Consider the following 19,302-nt stretch of genomic DNA (forward strand, 5'->3'; position numbering starts at 1 on the left):
AAAATAAAGCTACTACTAAGGCCATCTAGAGAATGACTCTGTGCTTTGTGACACCATTATCCAAGAGAGGCAGGGTGGTGTGCAGGTCCAAAGTGTGAACCCTGGAGCTGGGCTGCCTTTGTAGAGTCCTACACTGCCACTTACTAATTATTTTGTTTCTCTGTGCCTATTTCCTTAGCTGTAAAATGCTTACCTTGTCATGTTGTTGTGAGAAATCATCGAGTTAATGATGTAGAGTACTTAGAACAGTGCCTAGTATATATATAGTAAGTTATATATATAAGATATTGTTATGATTAACTAATAATAAGTAATTTCTTCCAGTTTGCTGTTTATTGTTAAGAATTGGGATACTTAATTTGGTTGTAAAATACCACACTCTTTAGAGGAGCTTGAGCACTACTGAAGGACTGGCTCTGTTAACTTGCTCCTGCAGGGTTGGGATGGAATTATCCAGGCTTTGAGGTGAAATGAAAGTAGTACTCTTGAGTTATTGGGCCATGGTTTCCGTAGCCAAATGGACATGGTCAACTGTAGCCAAATTCTGCTGTGGTCTGAATTTTGCTCTTTCACCAATATAAACCTGAGCCTTGTATTTACTGGCAGGGGTCTTTGGAAAAGCTTGTCTTCCTCACTCTCATTTTGCAAATGAGAAGAACAAAGCTCTAGAAGGTTAAGTGATTTGCCCAACATCACATAGCGAGGGAGCAACTGAACTGGGAGTAAAATTGACCCTGCCTAAGTCCCAGCATGTTCTTTCTCCAACACACACAGGTCATCATCATGGCCCCTGTGTGGTGTGATGCACCTGATGGGTCTCTCTCACACACCATGTCTTTAGGAGGTATTTACTGTCGACCTTTGTTGATTAAATATTTGAGAGTTTATCTTTTTCTGAAATCAAAGTTATGGATAAATTGTTTTACCTAAATATTTTCAGTTTTCTGTTACAGCTTGGCTATTTAAGACTTACCTCTGCTAGGAGAAAGAAAGAAAGAATGAGAGATTTTACGAGTATTATCTGACCCATCTGTTTTTAGTTTTTGAAATGAAAACTTGAAATTCTGTTATCTCAGTTTGTAATTGATATCTATAATATACAGATATACGCAAATATGACATAGTATTTAAGAAGACAGAAAGGGCTAAAGTTACTCTACTTCTCTGAGCCCAGTTCCTTTTCTGAAAAGGAGGAATGATAATGGCACCTTCCTTCCAGGGTGGGCCTGAGGGTCTGGTGTGACAGCTGTGGAAGTCTTCCAGCATGGCGGATCTGCATAGAGACAACAGCAATAGCAGGGACTTGGTATATAATCCTGCTACCTCCCTCCCAATAAACAACTACATCTGAACAAAAGCAAGCCTTTTTAGGACATCTTTTATGGGGGATGGTGCCTGATTTTACCCACTATTTGGGCACCAGAATCCTGGTTTCGTAGCCAGTCACTTAGCAACCATCCTGCTTAGCTTTCTCTATGTAACTTCAGAGCAAAGAATTCTCAGGATTTCATAAATTGATTTCATAAATTCATTCAAAAATGACTAAGAACTCAATATGTATATATATTACATATATCCCTGTATGTATGTGTATCTATATCCATCTTCTGTGTTTAGAATATATAGTGACAGGTAGAGTGTATGTGTGTCTATCCTGTTCCTCTTAGTCATCATTAGGCCCTTGCCTGAGGACAAGTCTTCAAGTCTCCATCCGTGGATGTCTATGGAAGGCTTTGCTGCATTCTGATGAGTGCCTCAGGATGTCAGAAAAGCTGAAAAGATGCTGGAGAAGGTTCTACTCTCTTACTTGGTAGCTCTCTTTCTCTCTGGTCATTGTATTTGCTCTGCAAATAGTACTGGGTTCTGATGTGATGGAAGAGAAGGTTTAAATTCCCTTTGGTGGGGTTGCTAGGGTGGCTTATTTGTTTAAGTGTCTGCCTTCAGTTCAGGTCGTGATCCCAGGGTCCTGGGATCAAGCCGCACATGGGGCTCTCTGCTCAGCTGGGAGCCTGCTTCTCCCTCCCCCTCCGCCCCTCCTCCCTGCGCATGTGAGTGCTCACTCTCTCTCTCTCTCTCTCAAATAAACAAATAAAATCTTAAAAAAAAAAATTCCCTTTGGTGGAAAGAGTCACTTCTAGCTTCGAGTCCAACATCCAAAACCACTTCCTGGGTACGGCCATCAGATAGTCCCTGCTTTCACCCCATCCCTACTGCTTGTCTGTTATTTGGGGTTGGGAGTGAGACAGGATTGATTAATCTCATCATACCCTGTACCCTGTGAATTTCATCTCAGAATCCTTGATGAAATAGATGTTGTTAGAAATGTTACCTGATTTAAAAAAAAAAAGAGGGGGGGGGAAGGTGGGTGGAACAAGAATTCTGGAGGGTTGACTGAAGTCATACTAGTCAGACCTGTAATTCTGCTAGGAGTAACCCTTGGAATTCGTGTCACCTAAATTCCCTTCCTGCAGGTCTGTGGTTTAACCTGAATCGCACTCTTCTTTGTGCCTGAGACTTCCCCTCTCAAGGACCTTTAGTCTGATTCCACAGTCTCCCCAATTCCCATTTTTTGGCTTAAATCCCATTCTGTATGATGTACAGAGCCTGGGCCTGCTTTATTAAGCCCTTCTGTAATTTTAAGGCTCTATCATCACCTTGAAATCTTTCCCAGCTATTTTCCTCCTTCTCTTCCCACCTTAGGAACGGGTCCAGGTTGGTCATTAATTACATTCTTGAGCCTTGGTAGCAATGAATGAGGTCTGGGAAGGTCGGCTTGCTGTACAAGCATGTGATTAGTCACACCCACGGAGAAAAATACTTGACTGAGAAGGCCATTGACTCAGGTAGCTACAGTAATGGCCAAGAGTGCCAAGGTCAGGGATTTTCACCCTAGCTCAGTGGGTACAGATCACATATCCCTAACACCACGTGGCCCTCTCCCTGACACCCACCACGAGTGCCAAAGGAAAAGGCTCAAAGCCACCCATTTGTGCTCCTGGGAAAAACACTCAGAGCACACACATGCTGATTACTGATGACAGCTAAAGAATCACCACGTCTTAAATGAGAGACAATGTGCTTCTGTGTGTGTATAAATATAGACATCCTTATGTTTTTCTGCACTCCACCCTCTAAAGTAGTACTGTGTTGTCTTCTGCACTGAAGTCAGTGAGCATGGGGTGTGAATTGTCTAAATCTTCCCTCATGTTCAAAGGTCACCTCAAGTCTCACTTCTTCCCAGTTCTTGCTCTGATCTCTTCACTTCCCCACTTATCACATAATTGATGCTGAAGTATGCCCCCTTTGTTTGTAGTCCTTTTCCCTTTTTGGAAACGTATTCTTTTCCCAGCTCTGTCACTTAGCAGCTGCGTGATGTTGGACAAGCCACCTGACCTTGCGGAACCTCAGTTTTCACATCAATGAAAGGGCGATATGAGGATGCTTACTCCTACCCACCCTCTCTACCTGCCGAGGTTGCTGTGAAGAGTGCATGTGCTCGAGTATAGTGTGAACCCCCAACGTGGTACAAATGGGAGCCATTATTATTGCCGTGAGCCAAAGTCTTCTTGACAACACAAGCCAGGTCTTACTACCTAATAGTTGTCCCAATAGTGCCTAGCCCAGTCCCCAAGAGGGGACACTCTCAGTGAGCTAAAGGAAGGGAAGGAGCGAGTGACAGAAAGAAGGGAAGGAAGACTTTTGTCAGTTTTTGTATCTTGTTTTCCTCATTAACATTCCCTCCCTCGATATAGCTCTATCTTATTCAAAATGTTTAGTTTCTGAAAGGTGTTTGCACTGGGCAGCAGAATAATTTTTTTTCCTCCAGTTTTCTTCCTCTGCATCTCCTTCTCCCTCAGCTAGCTTGGTCATGGTGTTGGAGTTCATTCTGCCTGTTTGCTTTTATGCCCATGAGGAAAAAAAATTATACATTTGGAAGATGTCTGAGTGATCAGAGACCACAAGCCTCATTTTACAGGTGAGGACACTGTGAGAGCTGAGGGACACCAAAGGCTTTCAGTCATTTATGGTGGAACAAGGACCTGAATCCTGGTCTTTGGCTGTTCCTCCAGGCATGGCACAGGCTGACCCCAACTAACAAAGTGTCGATGATCATCTCTGGGCTTTGGCTAATCCTGTAAAGCTCTTTCCTAGATCGATGCAAGGATTTTTTGTTGCTCATGAGGGTTTAGGAAAATAGATTTGCTGATCTGCAACATCATACTCCCTGCCTGCTCTTTGCACTTCAGGAGTTTGTTTTGTGTTGATAAATTGGGATCATAGAAAGAATAAAAATCCCTTTGTAACTGGTTGCTTCACACATCAAGTTTCACAACATTCTGTACTGCAAAGCTCAGTGTTTTGTGTGTACAGGGGCTTGAGGGAAACCTCGGCTCTTCTTTGCATCTTTGGGTTCCTTCTCAGGGCACTGTGTGTGTGGCCCTTCCTTTCTTCACTTTTACCAGAGCTCTTCATGGTGTGTTGGCCAGAACTCAGAGTTAGGCAGCCCTGGGTTCAAATCCCAACTCTGCAGCTTAGAGGCAAGTCCCTTAACCTCCAGGAACTTCAGTTTCCTCATCTGCAAACACAGATGACATTGCCTGCTTTGCTGGTTTCCTAGTGCTATAGCGATAACGTGTATAAAAATGGAAGAAGGTACTGGAGAAAGATAAAATGTCTGTTTCTTCTACTCTTTCGTCAAGTCCGACTCCTACCTATTAATTTCATTAATTAACTTAGTTTTTTAATCTTCTATAATACATGCACATATATGTGCCTTTTAATGTTATTAGTGGTTAATAAGGCATTTTGCTTTTCTGATACAAGATCACATTCTTTCTTGCTGATTTTCATCTGGTTTTCCAGAGCCTGGCTGAGAATTTTTAAGAAAGCTTGGTGTATAATTTATCCCTTTTGGAAATTTTCCTTCCTCTTGGTAAAACACACACACACACACACACACACAACCCCAAAACCCACCAAGTTGCACATCATTTCTAAATTTGAATCTTTTTTTTTTTTTAATTGTGGTTCAGATGGTTAAAAGAGAGGTTTCTCAGGGAAAATGTAATGTATATTTTTCTACTCTGCAAAGATGATATCACAGTTCCTAACCACTGTATGTATTTTTTCCTAATAAGGCAAGGGTTTCGAGATAGTTTATTTTCTCACTTTTTGAATAGAGAAAACAATACTTTAAAAAATCAATTTCTGGTCTTTGGACAAACACTATAAAATTCAGTACTCTGGTGGAATGCAGTACGGTATCAGCAAAGAGGCAGGCACAAGTTCAGATAGTGGGAATATGGAGGAGAGGGACATGGAGTCTCTACTTTCAAGAGGCATCCAGGCTTGTAAGGGAGGTAGATAAGGAGATAGACAATCATTATATAATGCAGGGTTTTGTGAGACCACAGAGGCCAAGACTCTAACCCAGCTTCTGAGGAAGGGGCTAGACTCACCTTACCGGAGGAGGTGATGCCTGGACTATGACTTGAAAAATGAGTAGGAGTTTATGAAGCTGGGGAAAAGCATTATAGGCAGAGAGGGGTTCACATTCTGAAGACACAAAGGTAAATTTAAGGAACCTCAAGGTATAATGTAGGGGAAAATGGAGAGGAAGCAGGGGGCAGATCTGTAGGGGCTCATGTAACAGTGAGAGGTGTGAATGAGGAACCATGGAATGTACCTTCCAGGGAGTCTTACACCGGGAAAAGGCCTTAGGGGTCAGAGTCTCACATTTAATTTCACAGCTTTGGAAACTGAGGCCAAGGAAGGGGAAGTGTCTCACTCATGGCTACAGAGGTAGTAGGTGGCTGATAGTGTTCATCTTTATCCAGACTCGGTGGTACCTGGGGAGTAGGGCAGGGGAAGCCTTGACGATGAAATTTCAGTGTTGACCTTGTAAAGCAGATTCTCATAGGAACACTTGGCCAAGGATCTATCATGGGGATTGTATAGTTTGGGCTATGACCCCAGCATGCCTTGTTGCATATTATGTCCTTTAAAGGAAAGGCCATCACTAGCTAGAAATGCTCATTGGCTATTTTTAGGCTGTGTGGTAGGGGGAATTAGTGGAATTCCTAAGGTCAGCTCCAGCTGTTTTTCTCCAAAAGACCAGCTGAATTTTTCATGAGATTTGCTCATTAGAGTTTTCATCCTTCTGTGAGACGTTGTACTGAGTCTGAGTCAGGCTGTCCTGGGAAATAAGTAAAGGGACTAGAGTTTGGGGAAAACTAAACTAGGATTAGGATAGTTGCTGTCCTTTTTAATGTTAAGTGCTGTCTTAGATGTGGTTGGCCATCTCTCATGTCTTCTCAGTCATGGTGAAGGTTCTTCTGGATTACAGCAACTAGCTTGGAGGCTGGTTGGATTTTGAAGATTTTGATGATTTAGGGATGTCATATCTGTAAAGAGACTGGCATGATGCCTGGGCAGAGGTGATACTGATTACATGATAGTTACATGAAATAGCACCTTTCATTCAGTAATATCACCTCGAAACACTTTATGGATATCAAGACAGATATTTCCTAGGACTCCTGTGAGGGGAACTTACCTGTAGTTATTTGGCATCTAGTTACAACACTATTGCCTATTGTGTCTCAGGGCAGGTGAAGTGTCTATATGAAGGCAGGCAGAGTGGAAACATTCTTCATTTCTTCTAGACTGCACTATGCACCCTTCCTCTTCTCTAGTCTGATGGGGTCTGATGGAGCTCATGCTGTTAGGCAGTGAGAGGATAAATATAATGGTATAGCATTTTGTAGTTGATAAAATGTCTTTCCATATATGGTGTGGATTTGTTGTGATTCAGTGAGGGAGATGGGCAGTGGTTAGTCTCAATTTTAGAAGTGAGGAAACTGAGACTCAGGTAAGTGCCACATTTATGGCCACCAAGATATTTAAGTAGGTAACTAGATTTCATACCAGATCGTATGAGTTTAAATCTCATGTTCTTTCCCCTTCGTGTTGCTGCCAACGTGATCAGAAATAAAGGGCCAAGTTTCTCCTCCATAAAAGTGGTTTAAAGGATGCCTTTAAAGGAACATGATTCTGTTGCATACCCAACTGAAGAAGGAAGGAGCATCTCCAGCATGAGGTATCTGAACATGATAGAGTAAACGTGAGCTCTGTCCCACTAGCTCTGGAGTAACAGCTGTTTTCTGAGCTAGAATTCAAGGACATTAAAATAACAGTGTATAACAGTGTCATGGCAGAGAGGGGTGGTTAGAGGAGGAAGAGATCTGGGCATGGCTAATTTTTTTTTTTTTTTTGAAAGCTTTTCAGGTTGATTCTAATGTACAGCCAGGTTTGGGAACTCCAGAGTTAGGACATTTAGAGAGAGTCCCTCACATTCCCAGGGAGGAATGTACACGATTTTACCAAAAGTGAGCCTTTATGGAGTCCTTCTTAAAGTCTGAGTTGCTGATTGCTCCAGTTGAGTTAACTTTATGATCCTGGTTTAATTCCAGCCTAGTTAATAAATCAGCTGGTTGCTGTACTCCCTTCCTCTGAATATGAAACCTAGAAAATAATTAAATCTAGAATTCATCTGGAATGCCTGCTATTATCAATGTGCTGGTTCCAGAGGCGCTCTGAACTGCGGCTCAATCCACTTCTTAGTTCATGTGGCAATTCAGGTTGAAGATGCTTTTGTCCTGGACGATAAAGGAAGCCCCCTCAGGGTGTCCCAGCTCTCACATTGGGAAGCTGTGTGACTGTAAGCAGTTGGTCTAACCTCTGCAGCTCAGCTTCCTCATCTGCACAGAGAACTAGTGATGACTATGATTCGGCTGTTACTCTCATTTTCGGGTTTGCTGTTGTTACAGCTGGAAAACAATTGATTTACAATGACATGTTTCACTTTGACTAGTTGCTGTGCTCTTTAACCAGTCATAGGTGGTTTCTGACCTCTCAGGAATCCTTCACAGCTGTGATTCCCAGACCTGACCAAGCATCTGGCATCATGTGGGAATATCTTAGAAAATGCAGATTCCTGGGCCTCGGCCCTGAAGATTTTGATTCAGTAGGTCTTGAGCAAAGTCTGGGAATCTGCTACTCCTCAGACACATTTGGATACAAATGATGATGAATTTAGTTAAAGTGACAGAACTCTCAGTTTAGATGTCACTACAGAGCTTAGTTGATAGAGATTGCATTTCTTCATGGAGGCCTTCCCTGGCCCCCAAAACTACATTAAACCCTCTGGTTAAGAGTTTTATAGCAGCCTCCTCTTCAGCTTTGTAGGACTTCTCGAGCTTGTTCAACATCTGCCCTCCTTTTCCAGAACATCGACTCTCCGAGGGCAGGGACTCGCTATACTATTTTTGGAGCATACAACTTACCCTCTTCCAGAACTGATATCTGGGACTGTTGTGGGTGCTGCCCTTTCAAGGGGGGGAGGATGTTTCTCTGGAATTTTGAACTTAGGCAAGGCTCCTGGTGCTTCCCAAGCTGGGTAATCAATTACAACCCATGGATATGTTGGCTTTTACAGCAGGTCTGTGCAATGTCAGATGAAGCTTGTTCTACTGTGTCTTAAAGCTCCTTATGGATAGGTTGTCAAAGGTAAATCATCCCTTTTGTAGACTGTCATCCTTTCTGAAAGATTTGAGTTTTCTGCCCAAATATGAAGTTTGTTTTATTTTTTTAAAGGATTTTATTTATTTATTTGAGAGAGAGAGGGAGTGACAGAGAACACGAGCAGGGGAGAGGGCAGAGGGAGAAGCAGGGAGCCTGACATGGGGCTCGATCCTAGGACCCAGGGATCATGACCTGAGCTGAAAGCAGACACTTAACTGACTGAGCTACCCAGGTACCCCCAAATATGTAGCTTAAAATGAATTTCAGCTGCCTGTTTCCCCAGCTCCTCTTTTTTTTTTTTTTTAAGATTTTATTTATTTATTTGACAGAGAGATAGTGAGAGAGGGAACACAAGCAGGGGGAGTGGGAGAGGGAGAAGCAGGCTTCCCCTGAAGCCCCCCAATGTGGGGCTTGATCCCAGGACTCTGGGATTGTGACCTGAGCTGAAGGCAGACACTTAACGACTGAGCCACCCAGGCACCCCATCCCCAGCTCCTTTCTTTCTTCACTGTTTTCATCTTTTGGAATCCTGATATACCAAGGAAATACAGATTTAGAGGGTGGTTCTGGCATACTTATCAAGACTGGAAAATGTGAAAAATTCAGGTTCAAATTTCTCTTCTCTGGCATTTCAGGCGCTGCGGGGTCTGACCCCGGGTACTGTTTCCCTGTTCATACCCTATACTCTGGTTACCAGCCTTCTTTTTGAATCTCTTCATGGTTTTGTGGCTCAGTACACTGGTCCAGAATTCTTGCTCTCATCTCTAATTCAGCCATCAAGGCTCACTTCACTTTATTTCCTTCCTAAATTCCTGTGACCCCCAATACTTGGTTTGGGCCTCCTTTATTAGTACTTCACATAGTACTTGGAGGAGGGTTAGTTGTGTGTGATTCTGTCATCCTCACATGGCCCATTATCTTGTCCTTTGTTGGGGCTTGATGAAAATATTTTGTTTCTGTGGGTACCACAAGTCCAAACTTACCTGGGAATGGCAGAGGTGAGTTTTTCAGAAATCTGGAGACATTATCATTAGGTTTGAATGTGAGATTAAGGGGTGGGGGAATGGTCACGTGTAAAGGAATCTTTCCTTCTCTCTGTCTCCTTCATTCTTAATTTGAGGTCACCAAGTTAGTCTGTGGGAAACATGAGCTGTCGGCCACATGAGCTCTCGGCCACATCAGCCTGGAACTGGAGGAGAAGAATGAAGTAGAAAAATGGCTTCCACCTTTGGAATAATCCTCACGAAAGTGAAAGCTTTGTATCTTGAAGGTACCCATGAGTTTTGATTTTTCAGTTGTTCCCTAAGAAAAAATAAAACAAATTTATTATTGGATAACAAACTAACATATTCTATCTATAACCTTTCATTTGTTCACTTACTCATAGGCTCATTTCATTTAATCATTTTATTTATTCATTTAATTCACATTTTTGAGCAGTTACCTTGAACTAGTCATAAGACAATGAATTATGCTTTCCTCTCAAGAGGCCCTATTTAGGCAACATATTAGGTTGAGTAATTTGCATATTTTTAAATAGTGTGATAAAAGCACTGACCACACAGAAACAAAATAATCATGTGGCATTGTTTCTGGACAGTGCTGTGGACAAAGTTTGCTTTTCATGTAAACATATCGCACAGGGTCCTGGGATCGAGTCCCACATTGGAGCCTGCTTCTCCCTCTCCCTCTGCCCCTCCCCCGCTGCTTGTGCTCTCTCTTGCTCTCTCTGTCGCTATCTCTGTCTGTCTTAAATAAATAAATAAAATCTTGAAAGAAAGAAAAAGAAAGAGAGCAAGCTGAGGGGGCCAGGGCAAATCGGAGGCAAAGGGTAAAAGTTAGGGACAAGTTCAACCATAGTGCAAAGTAAGCCTGAGAACTGGAGGAGCCCCGCAGGGGAATGAGGGCTTTGGGCATGGGTGCCCTGGCAGGGCGGCCTGTGGGTCTGATGACACCAGTTTGGTATGCAGCAAGGAGAATTGCGCTGGGTCGGAGTTGAGCAAAGTTTCTCCGATTGTTCCATTCCACTTGCTCCTTCCTAGGCATCCCCTGAGCCATCTGTGGGTTATTCCATTTATGCCTCGATGCCACTATGATCTGGGAAGCTTACAAAACACTTGGTTTGATGTGTGATGGTTTGTCGCTGCTGGGGGTGAGTCCCTTAATTGATCTGGGCTGTTTCTGTCAGTGCTGTTCTCCCCAACCCCACCCTGACTCCAGCCTATTTATTCCTGCTCTCCTTCTGCCTCCCAGATTTTTCTTCCCAGCCTTCATTCTAGATGTCATGGGACTGTCAGCACAATTTGCTTCTCTTCTAAAAACCTTATCATGTGAGAGTCACTACTTACTTGAGGTTTCCTCCCCTCGCTTGGGGTCTGCAGGCTTTGGTACAACAACAGTCACGTGGGGAAGGAAGAGGGGCTCTGTGGGCCTGCCCTTGCACCAGAGCACAGTGGGGAACAAATATTGTTAATCAGGCTCCAACCAGGGTTTGGTCAGGCACAATGACTGGGTTTAGACCTATAAGTCTAGCTCTTCTAGTTGTGATCACCAGCAGACACCAACTGTCTGGGGCCTTGGTTTCCCTCTCTATCTTAACTTTGGACACTTGACAAGGAGGAGTATTGGCTTTCGTAGATGTGGCACAGCAGGGCTGACACATGGAAACCTTGAATTCAGCACAATCTGCATTTGGAGCCTATAAGTTTCCCTTCCATGCTGCCGCTCCCACTGCTGCTCACTCCTTGTTTATTCTCCATAGTGTCCTGCCTTCTTGCCAGAGCGTCACAATCATCTCTGTAAGAAAGGGGAAAGTGGGAGTAAAGACACCTGTCACATAGATGAGAAAACTGAGACTTGGGGAAGTCATGTGATTTATTTAAACCACACAGTCATGTGAAGGACTAGGGGCTGGAACTCCTTGAATAATATGGACCTGGTTTTTCAGTGAAGGAAGAAGTGGAAGCTCAGTCCTCTTCCATCTGTATTCATGTATTAAATACGTGAGTGCCTAGCAGATGTAAGGCACAGTGGCAAGTGCTGGGGTCACAAAGCACTCAGAGGCCCAGGCCTTGCTCATAAATGAGTGGAGCATGAGCTTGAGTAGATAAGGATTCGAGACGGTGTGATGAATATCCCGACTCAGAAAGTCAGGTGCTAATGGAACACACTAGAGGGATGCCTAACCTGGCCTTGAGAGGTTAGGAAAGGCTTCTGTGCAATACGTGATATCTAACTTGAGATCTAAGAGGTATTAGCCCAGGAAAGGTATTCCAAGTAGAAGGAATAGCATATAGAAAGGCCTGGGGGGCAAAAGTACCTGAAAAGTTGTGTGTGGGGAGCCTAAGGAAAAGCACTTGGGGAAGAAAGCTGGTGCCAGGTCACGTGAGTCCCACAGGCCACGGTAAGGAGTTTGAGCATTAGCCAATGGACAATGGGAAGTGGTGAAGGGTTTTAAACCTGCGAATATGGCTTAGTCAGATCTGACTTTTAGAAAAGTCACTCAGCAGCGTAATGAGAATGGGTGGGAGGGAGGCTGAAGCTTAGGAGAACTTTTTGCTCACCCTGGGAGCTACTCTTTCTGTGAACACATCAGGAATCCCTGTGCCCAAAATTTATCCCTCCCAATTTTTGCACAGAAATTTCTCTGATTGCTGACTGCCCCACTGTGGGCCAGTGATTTTTCTATGCTTAAGCAGAGAATGAAGGTCCACAGTCAGACAGAAGAGTTTTGTTCTGCTTCCCAGTTTGAGGAATCTGTGGAGGGGGGAATTAAAGGAGAGGTCAGCATTGGGGTGGATTAAGCTGACAAAGCTACCGACAAGGGGAGCCTGGGTGGCTCAGTCAGTTAAGCGTCTGCTTTGGCTCAGGTCATGATCAAGCCCTGCTCAGCGGGGAGTCTGTTTCTCCCTCTGCCCTTCCCTCTGCTTGTGTGCGTGTGCTCTCTCTCTCACTCGCTCACTCTCTTACTCTCTCTCTCAAATAAATAAAATCTTAATTTAAAAAAAAGCTACTGGAAATACTAGCCCCACCACACAAGCATGGTGGCAGACACCACCCTGAGCCCTACTCTCCTCATTTGAAAAACACATATCATAAAATACTTGCCTCAGATCTTTGTGAGGATCCTATGAGATAGTGTTAAGTGCCAGGTGTGTAGGAGGTACCCAGTAAATATTTACTTCCTTTTTTTCTGCCTTTCCTTAATGCTGCCCCATCTCAGAGTAAAAGCCAGAAGTTGTACAGCGCTAATGTAAAACTTAATACAGTACGATCTACTTCTTTATGCCCTGCTCTAACCTGTCCTCCTCCGGGCACACTCTGCTGTTCCAGCACTGACTTCTTTGATGTTCTTTGAACATGCCGGACACGCCTCCACCACAGGACCCCCTGATACCAGTGTGGCTTGTTAACTTACCTCTGTCAAATTTGTTCACATGTCATCCTCTCAATGAGACCAACCCTAACCACCCCCTTAAAACTCCCAACTCCCCCCTTCCCTTCTCTGCTCTGTTACCACCTTCTGGCAAGTTACATAATTTAATTATTTGGGCATTTATTATTATTATTATTATTATTATTTAGTTTGATGTCTCCTCTGAGGGGCAAGTAGGCTCCACAAGGACAGGACATTTTTTTCTCTCTTATGTATCACTGTATCTCCGTGCTTACAACAGTGCCAGGCACATAATAGGCTCTCAATAAATGTTTGCTGAATGAAATGTTTGATTAGCTCCTATGATAGATAGCATCCGGAGTATTGGGAATTGGGAAAGCACCTGGTATTGAAGAGTCTTGATTGCCATCCAAGGGCTCTGCTGGTGTCTCTCCCAATTAGGAGTCAAAGGTTCTAGCCCTTCCCTCCTTTCTCTGTAAAATGAAGACATTGCCCTTTGTCTCACTGATTTTTAGAAAAAACCTTTAACCCTTAGAAGCTCTTATGCAGAAGCACTGGTTAGCTTGTGGTTGTACATGAAGATGTAGAAACCAGCGTTTCCTCCTTTAGCAACACTCCCAGTTACCACTGCTGGACAACCTGAGTTGTTTTTCTCCTTTGTTCTCTGCCTGTCCCATACTCATTGACTTTAAAACAGTCTCTCACTGAACCATATGGCAGCGTCCATGGTTCTCCGAATGTAGCCTCAATTTATTTCTTCGCTAGCCTCTGAGATCTAAGGAGGTTATTATGCTGGAAGAAGCTATTCTGCATGAAAGAATAGACAGCCATCCCCTGGTGAACCTGTATACTTGGATTAGGTTCATTCATCTACTTACCTACTTACTACATTCAGAGACTCAGTCAAATGGGAGTGATTGAAGGAAGATAAATAATTATAGCGGTGGGGGTATACATACGAAGAAGAAAGTTTTTGTGTTAGTCGGGCTCTTGCGACAGAAGTGTTGTAACAACCCCAAACTTCAGTGGCTTCCAACAACAAATATTTATTTCTTCCCATAATCTCCAGGTCAGCTGGGATGGCCTGACTTCGGGCGGCTCAGGGTTGGTCTGACCTTATATCTCCTTTTCTGGGACCTGGACTGGAAAGTCAGAAGCCACCTAGGGCAGGCTCTTCTTGCGGCCGGTGGCAGGAGTATAAGCAGCCAAGCCAACCCCCACAAGCCTATGCTTGCATCACGTTTGCAGCCTTCCATTGACCAAAGTCACAGGTCAAGCCCGACAACGGGAGGGTTGGGGTGAATACGCTGCTTACTCTAGTGGCGACATGGTTGCATAGCTATTTCGGGGAGGGAGTGAAGAGTTAGGAGCAATAAGTGAATCTACTTTTAATTCTAGCTGAGATAGTTAGGGAGGGCTTCTTGGAGGTGGTAGCTTTCATGTTTGAAGGATGAGTATTTTTCAAGATGAACAAACAGGCACCAACTTATACAAATGGGTGCACATCTTAAAAAGAGAGAATAAAATAGTGTCTTAACATTTGTTTGAGTAGTCGCTGTGAGTTATATGCAGAGAGCCACAGGAATATAAAACAACGGTCATCAGAGTACCTGTTCTTGAAGTCCATACTTCATGGGGGAGATCAGAAGGAAACATAATACAAAAGAGAAAAGGAAACAACATGACCAAATACACTCTTATCTAGAGGTATAGAACAGAAGTGTGAACTCAGAAAGGAAGCTAGAATATATTTTTAGTAGCTATTTTTGGTAGAGGATGCAAGATATGTGCTATTTGATTTTCATTATTTCACTTCATCTTTACAGCTGGTGAGGGACATCCTACTGGTAGGTAAGTGGGAATGAGAAAACCCCCAAGCCTCAGAGTGGGGGGTCCCTTGTTAATGTGACAAAGGGAATACTTCCCAGGGGTTCTATTTGCCAAAGCGGAGTATTTGAATAAGTATATGAATAAGTATTCATAAAAAGCACTCAGTCATACACGTACTGTTTTATTCTTCAGTGAGACTGGCTGAAACCTACTGAATCCTAGGTTTTTAGTGTCTACTGGCCATATGTAGCACTGTGTTTGTTAAACGGCCCCCGTCCTGGAGTAGGTGACCTCTGAAGTCCCAAACAACTGTGAAATTCTTCATGTCACCTTCTCATTGCACATGAGTTTGGGTGGCCTCAAAGAAAATAGGATTCTTGCCCAAAGTCCTACTTAAAATTCTCACTTTGGATGGGGGAGGTTGAAATTCTGCCTCTTCCTTTCCCCTAGTTTATATACACACACCAGTAAGTGTTCTTTCTCCTCAGAAGTGAAGGGAGCAAGCTTGGTGAGTTGCTCTAGAGCCAGCAAGGGTTAGAGGTGGGACCAGGTGAAGAATAACATTTCCCCCTCTTGTGCACACTACCTTTACGTGATACCTGCTCATCACCTGTCATTACAGAGCCCAGATATGTTCCCGTGCAATATTCCTACTCACAGAGATGTGAGCACTTGTGAATTTTTATTTCTAGTTTCTTACCGATGATTGCTTGATGACTGGAATCACGTCTCCCTGATCTTATTGACCTTGAGTGTGACTTTTTAGCCTAGTATGCCGTGAGTTTGGAGAGAGAGAACCAGCTCCTTTTTTTGCAGCCGTCCCTTTCCTCAGCGGGTTGTCAAACATCAACAGGCATTTTGTGTGCTCTCCATCTTGGCAGTCTGAAATTGAGTAGAAGCGTGTTTCATGACCCATTTGCTCAGGAAGCTGGCCAAACTGGTTTCCCTGATCTCAGAGACCATCTCACTGGTCATTCTCTTTCCCCAGGCACGTTTTAAATCTTGTAATAATGAGCAATGCTTACGGAACTGCCTCACGCTGTCTTGTGTTTACTGTCTCGTGATACCCCAGGTATCACGAGATGCTCAGGTGCTGCGGCCTCTCCTCGAGTTGATGACCCAGACACAAGGAGAATCTACTGAGTCTGAGACTGGTCCAGAGTGGGAGTGTGAGTCGGAACGCCGCTGTGGGAACAAGTGAGCTGTCTGGCAAGGAATGCAGAGTCCTTCTGAGAGCCTCCTCTCCACGTCGTTCCCTGGACCACCACTTCCTCTCTGGAAGGGCCGTGGAGGACTTTGCAATCAGCCACCTGAAACTTTTGCCGGGCCAACGTAAGACTTGTGCTGCAGAGTTGAACAAAATATTACTTCATTTAATTTTTTGCATCTTCTAATCATTGAGCAACAGTCATAGTTGTTTTGCTTTGAGAACTGTAGGCCAGATTGGTTGCTCTTATTTTTGTGTATGCTTTTCATAATGATTGACTTGAGCTTCCTGACAGAGGAGGAGCAAGAAGCCATCATGAAGGTTCTGCAGCGGGACGCTGCCCTGAAGAGGGTTGAAGAGGAGAGAGTCAGGTAAGGGGCCAGGAGGTCCTTGGGCATGAGGGAAGGAGGGACAGTCTGTAAGAAGAGGGGACACCTTCTTCCCTCAGCCGTAAGTGGTAATTCTGACTTGGAGTCTGAACTTACAGGTTTTAGGTTTTAGGTTCCTTCCTGGATGGGATTTTTTTCCGTCTTCGTGTCTCTTAATTTATCCCTTAGGACTCCTGCCAGAAATAGTCTTGATAAACAAAACCCCTTTAATTTATTAAATACTGAATTAAAAATGAAATCTATACAAACACATACATACATCTACATATGCATATTTGAATGTGTGCATATTTATATCCACCTTTTAAAAAATGGAATCATAAACTAAATTGGATTTTTTTTAATTCTTAAGATTTTTATTTTATTTTATTTTTATTTTATTATTATTTTTTTTAAGATTTTATTTACTTGACAGAGAGAGACACAGCGAGAGAGGGAACACAAGGAGGGGGAGTGGGAGAGGGAGAAACAGGCTTCCCACCGAGCAGAGAACCCAATGTGGAGCTCGATCCCAGGACCCTGGGATCATGACCTGAGCTGAAGGCAGACACTTAATGACTGAGCCACCCAGGCACCCCAATTCCTAAGATTTTTAAAAGAAAATAAATTGGGAAGTAACTCACGTTTCTGCATACTTTGAGAAATGTTTGAATTGGTTTCAACAGTAATTGAAATTGGCTCTGATTGAGCCACTTTTTCATTTGTGTCTCACAAGAAGGAGTGGCAGCTTTGACATGTTCTTGCTGAGAGGAACCCACATGTTCCACGTCAACATTCGCTCCACTTTCCACTCACCACAGGGTCGGTAGAAGGAGCATGAGAGCAGGATGCCGAAGAAGTGGGCTTAAGCCATCTATTACCTGTGTAATTCTGGACTTTGAAAACAGTGGAAGGCTTCTGGAATGTACGTTAGTAGTATTAACTGCATAATCCCCATCCCAGGAGTTACCTGAAAGGAACATAAGCCATGTTCTTATTTCCTGGGACACAGGACCATGAGTAATGGATTTATTGGCATCATTTCCCATATTTTGAGCCTAATTGAGCATAGATGCTTTGTAAACATGCTGAAATTCACTCCAAGCACTCCGGAGCATCTGTTTATGGCTACTAATAATAGCTCATAGAGACAGTGCTTAACAAACTAACAAATGATTCCCAAATGACAGTGATGAACAGATTGCAAAGGGCGTTTTTCTGAGTTCAAACACTCTTGTGCAGTTGGTAGGGGCTCAGAGTGGGATATAATTATGCCTCCTTGATATGTGTGGAAGTTAACTTTGAGACAGGTCAGGTAACTTGCACAAGCTCATACAACCCGTAGGTGTCAGGATTGAGAATCACATTCTGGTCTTCGGGTACTCATGCACTAACTCTGCCTCCTTTTTCTGAGAAAACAGTAGCAGACTGACCATCCTGGCACCTGGCTATGGAGAAGGGGGCAGCTGCTTGATAGCTAGGACACTGAGCTGTGATGGTGACAGGTACTGGAGAGCCTGAGAATGGGCGCTTTACTTATCATGTGCCTCCCTACAAGTCGCCTGTAGTGCTCTGTGCACTGGGATGGGGGTGGGTGGCTGTTCTCCAATCTCAGCAAATGCGGTGCCTTGAGCATTTTATCCAGGAGGGGCAGGAGATTTACCCCAGTCCTCCCTCAGAGCCTTTTGGTAGCATTGATCCTTTGCCCATGTACAGTTTATAAAGCCCTTTCATGAATGTTGTTCTACGTTTCCTCACAACCAGAGGCATGTGAGATTTGGCAAGGCAGGACTGTTACGCCTATTTTAAAAATAAGGAGTGAGGGCAACACAGAGAAAATACTAGCTGATTCTTAAAGCATCGTGGGAATTCCTTTATCCTCTCAGAAGACAAGACAGGGAGACTTGGAAAGAAAGCAGTGGGGCGAAGATAACACTGGGCCCCTCTTCCTACATCAGGTTGTGGGGACTGTGACTACTGGGTTGCTGAATACCTTCGATTCCTCCATTAATTGGGTGTTATATGTGGGCTGCAATTCTACATCCTCCATCGAGCCGGGTTAGGAAGAGAGATTTGTCCTCCCCCCTACCCCCCTCTAAATGTCCTTGGTCCCTTGGACTGCAGGCTGCTGGATCTTCCCTGTAGTTGTGTGTTTCCGTGTGAGTGGAGTGGAGGTGTTTCACGGGCATATGCAGTGGCTGATGGAAAAATCCTCCAAAATGCAAAGTTCTGGCAGGAGCCAGGCTTTGTAAGGGGTGTGAGCATACAGCCTCAGGAACCAGCCCGGCTGCAGCTGCAGCAACAGTGCAGTGAGTCCCTTAGCAGCAGTGGGTTTGCAGACTCCCCTTCCAGGCGCTGTTTCTCAGGGTGACCCAGCAGCTGCTGCTTCTGTGAACTGATAGCAAGAAGTCTTGGGGTGGCAAGAAATCCAGTGTGAGTCAAGCCCTGTGTACTACCACCATGCTGGGGGAGTTCTTAGATGTCAAGCACCTGATGTTTGACTCAACCACAGATAGATAGGTTTAGGACTCTGGGCCTGGGGAGGAGTGATGGCGCACGTGGGTTGGGGGGCGGCCCATAGCTGGTGGACACAAAGAGGCCCAGCCCATGGTCTGGCCTGCTTCACATAAAGAAATTGAACTCTGACCCCTTCTTTGATTTAGGACTGAAGGGACTTGTGGGTATGGGTCTGAGGCTGTTCTGCTCCTGGGTTGGTGGAACTAGATCTCTGGTCTCTGAAAATGCTGTTCCACGGGCTTTTGCTGTCAGCCCCTTTGCCGTCTCCAGCTGTTTGTCTTTGACTCTTCCATCAGCTTTCCATACAGCCTGACAGCTCTGGGAAGATTTTTTGGTCCCTATAAATCATTTTACAGATAAAGAAGGTAAAGCCCAGAGAGGGGAAGCAACAAGCCCAGGGC

General features: G+C 44.1%; 1 protein-coding gene across 1 annotated transcript in view; it reads left to right on the plus strand.

The window, feature by feature from the left end:
• The window catches only part of SYTL2 (synaptotagmin like 2), a 198,963-nt gene that overhangs the window by 112,314 nt on the left and 67,347 nt on the right, over positions 1-19,302 (plus strand). The window contains exon 10 of the mRNA XM_064576812.1: positions 15,882-16,387. Coding sequence (XP_064432882.1) covers positions 16,275-16,387 — 113 coding nt within the window. The 5' untranslated portion in view covers positions 15,882-16,274. The remainder of the gene's footprint in view (positions 1-15,881; positions 16,388-19,302) is intronic.

This window comes from Mirounga angustirostris, unplaced genomic scaffold (assembly GCF_029215605.1).
Source record: "Mirounga angustirostris isolate CCGP_5_RB_7025 unplaced genomic scaffold, mMirAng1.0.hap1 SCAF_13, whole genome shotgun sequence".
NCBI classification, from domain to species: Eukaryota; Metazoa; Chordata; class Mammalia; order Carnivora; family Phocidae; genus Mirounga; species Mirounga angustirostris.